Below are 2,575 nucleotides of genomic sequence, written 5' to 3' on the forward strand. Positions count from 1 at the left end.
ATTATGATGAAGTTGCACAAATTGATGATGATATTGATGAAAGTATTTAGTAGATTGATGATTGTAGACTAAAAATTTCTAGGATTTCTAGGATGAATTTGAAAGTGCATCAGAACAATTTTTGGACTTTGTAACATCACAATAACGGAGCAGAGCCCATGAAAGATATCATTTCTTATCTAGTGAATACCTTCATTTCATTTTTATTAGTATGGGACAGAGAAGATAGGAAATGTTGGTAGATTAGATAGGGACCATATGGTGCATTTTTTTTAAGGGGAAAAAAGAAAAACAAGAAAACAAAGGGAACTAGCTAGTAATAGAATGCTCAATCTCAATGATTTGAGCAATACAAGAAGGAGGAGAAGAGAGCCACTCGTTAGAGGAGTGAGTATCATCAACCAAAGCTGTTAAACTATGTGCCACATTATTGGCAGACTTTTTGATATAACTGAATTCCACAAAATTGAGTCTTGCAGTGCGATCTTTGACTTTGTTTATCGTGTTCTGAATACGCCAATTAGGTTGTATTGCCTGTGCTTAAGCGCATTTATAACCACCAACAAGTCTCATTCAATCACAATATTTCTGAAAGCCTTTCTTTCCGCCAATTCCACTGCTAGCAAAGCCTCGTACGCCTCAGCCTCAATAGCCGTGCAGTAAGTGAAGTATCTATTCATGCTGCCCTGAAATGCAGCAACATTATCTCTCGCGACAGCTCCACATGCATAACCCTTAGGCCCAGCAGCACCATCAAAATTAATTTTGATTCTATTCTCATCAGGGGGTTCCCAAATGTCATTAATAGACTCCAAATAATCATTCTCAGTTGACATGGTCTCAGTCTCATCAACAGTAACCTCCATGTTATACCAATACATTGTTTCTTTGATGACAGAGTTTATGTAACATCTTTCTTTGTTGAAAACCACAACATTTCTTACTTTCCATATAGCCTACCAAAAGCAAGCTACCATCTTAAATTTAGCACAGTCTTCTCCTTCCTATAGCCATTGCTTAATGTAATCAGTTATAGTAGCTCACTTGTTCTTAAACTTAAAGTGGAATCAAAAAGGATTGCTTGAGTGGTTTGACAGGTTAAACAAGATTCTTTGTAGATTCGAAACTTCTGTCGCATAATATGCATTCATCATTAATCCCATGGATGTGTTTCTTTATACTTTGAGCCACTGGAAGTCCATTCTTGAGCAGTCTCTACAGAAAGATCTGAATTCTTTGCGGTATATTTTTGACATTCCAAAATTTCTTCCAAGGAACAAAGAATTGGTGGATGTTGATGGCTTTATAGCATTCATGTATTGAGGAAGGACTTGGCAGAAAACTCACCTTTTGGATGATGGGTCCATAATAGTTTGTCAGCATAATCATCTGTATTCCCTTCAGGTACATGAATCTCCATTATTTTGTAGCTTCAGTTTGATTGAACAGCTGTTGAAGCTTGTTTTTATCCCATCTGTGTTCTTCTTGAATAATGAGCTCCTTCACCTTAACATTTGTACTCTCCTCATCATCTGTCTTCTCAGGTTTGTTGTTTATTAGGCCCGGTACCCATGGGTCAATCCAAACATTTATGTCTTCCCCAGTCACCACTGACCAACAACACCCATCTTTCATATCTTCCCTGACTGTCAGCATTGTATTCTAAGTTGTTGAGCACCTGTTGGTTTTTTTTACCTCCCAGAGATTACCATTTTTCAGGTAATTTGCTTTCATAATCTTCCCCCCAAAAAAATCCTCATCATTTAAGAATTTCCAAACCATCTTTGCTATCATTGCCTTATTCAGATCTCTGAGTTGTCTAATCCCCAAACCTCCTTGTTCTTTTTCAAGCTCAAATTGCTCCCAACTTATGTAGTGCATTTTCTTGACCTCCTTGTCATGACCCCACCAGAAATTTCTCGTTATTCTTGTCAAGTGTGCTATAGTTTTCTTTGGAATAATATATGTAGCCATATAAAACGGTGGAATAAGACCATGTTCAGTTTTAATCAGCATGGTTCTCCCTGCATGTGACAGATGAACTCTCTTCCATCCAGTTGTTTTTGTCTCAAACTTGTCTTCAAGGAAGTCAAAAGAAGAATTTAAGTGGGATGGTTTAACCAGCTGATGTCCCAAGTATTTATCAGTATTCTCAGTACTCTCCATCTGCTTCACTCCCAGTATAGTAGCAACTTCAGTCCTTCTGTGACCTTGAAATCCTTTACTGAAATAGACAACTGATTTCTGCATATTTGCAATCTGTCCAGACCAAGCCGCATAGATATGAAGATGTCTGGTTGTCTAAAATGCTAAAGAGGAGTAGATCATCTGCAAACATCAAGTGTGACACAATAGGAGCATTTCTACAGATTTTATACCCATTATATAATGCATTTTCCTCAATTTTCCTCACTAACCACGACAGACTTTGAGAACATAATATAAACAGATAAGGTGATATAAGGCACCCTTGACGCAACCCTCTTTCACTCACAAAATATCCATAGGGTGCATTTGATATATGGCATGTGCAGCCGATAAAAAAAAGATATATGGCATTTGCAAAGTAGGCTAA

General features: G+C 37.4%; 1 protein-coding gene across 1 annotated transcript; it reads right to left on the minus strand.

Moving 5' to 3' along the window:
- Positions 1–569: 569 nt before the first annotated feature.
- LOC113351617 lies at positions 570–2,250 on the minus strand. Its single transcript, XM_026595570.1, has 2 exons — positions 1,696–2,250; positions 570–956 (listed from the first exon to the last, which is right to left on the minus strand). The coding sequence occupies exons 1-2, from the start codon at positions 2,248–2,250 to the stop codon at positions 570–572; spliced, it is 942 nt and encodes a 313-aa protein (XP_026451355.1).
- Between the last annotated feature and the right edge of the window lie 325 nt (positions 2,251–2,575).

This window comes from Papaver somniferum, chromosome 2 (assembly GCF_003573695.1).
Source record: "Papaver somniferum cultivar HN1 chromosome 2, ASM357369v1, whole genome shotgun sequence".
Classification (NCBI taxonomy): domain Eukaryota; kingdom Viridiplantae; phylum Streptophyta; class Magnoliopsida; order Ranunculales; family Papaveraceae; genus Papaver; species Papaver somniferum.

Excerpts from the sequence above, each read along its gene's own strand:
- LOC113351617 (XM_026595570.1), bottom strand. The coding sequence starts at position 2,250 with ATGCAGAAATCAGTTGTCTATTTCAGTAAAGGATTTCAAGGTCACAGA. Across the intron at positions 957-1,695 it reads AAAATGGTAATCTCTGGGAG|GCTATATGGAAAGTAAGAAA; the intron begins GTAAAAAAAACC and ends TGCTTTTGGTAG.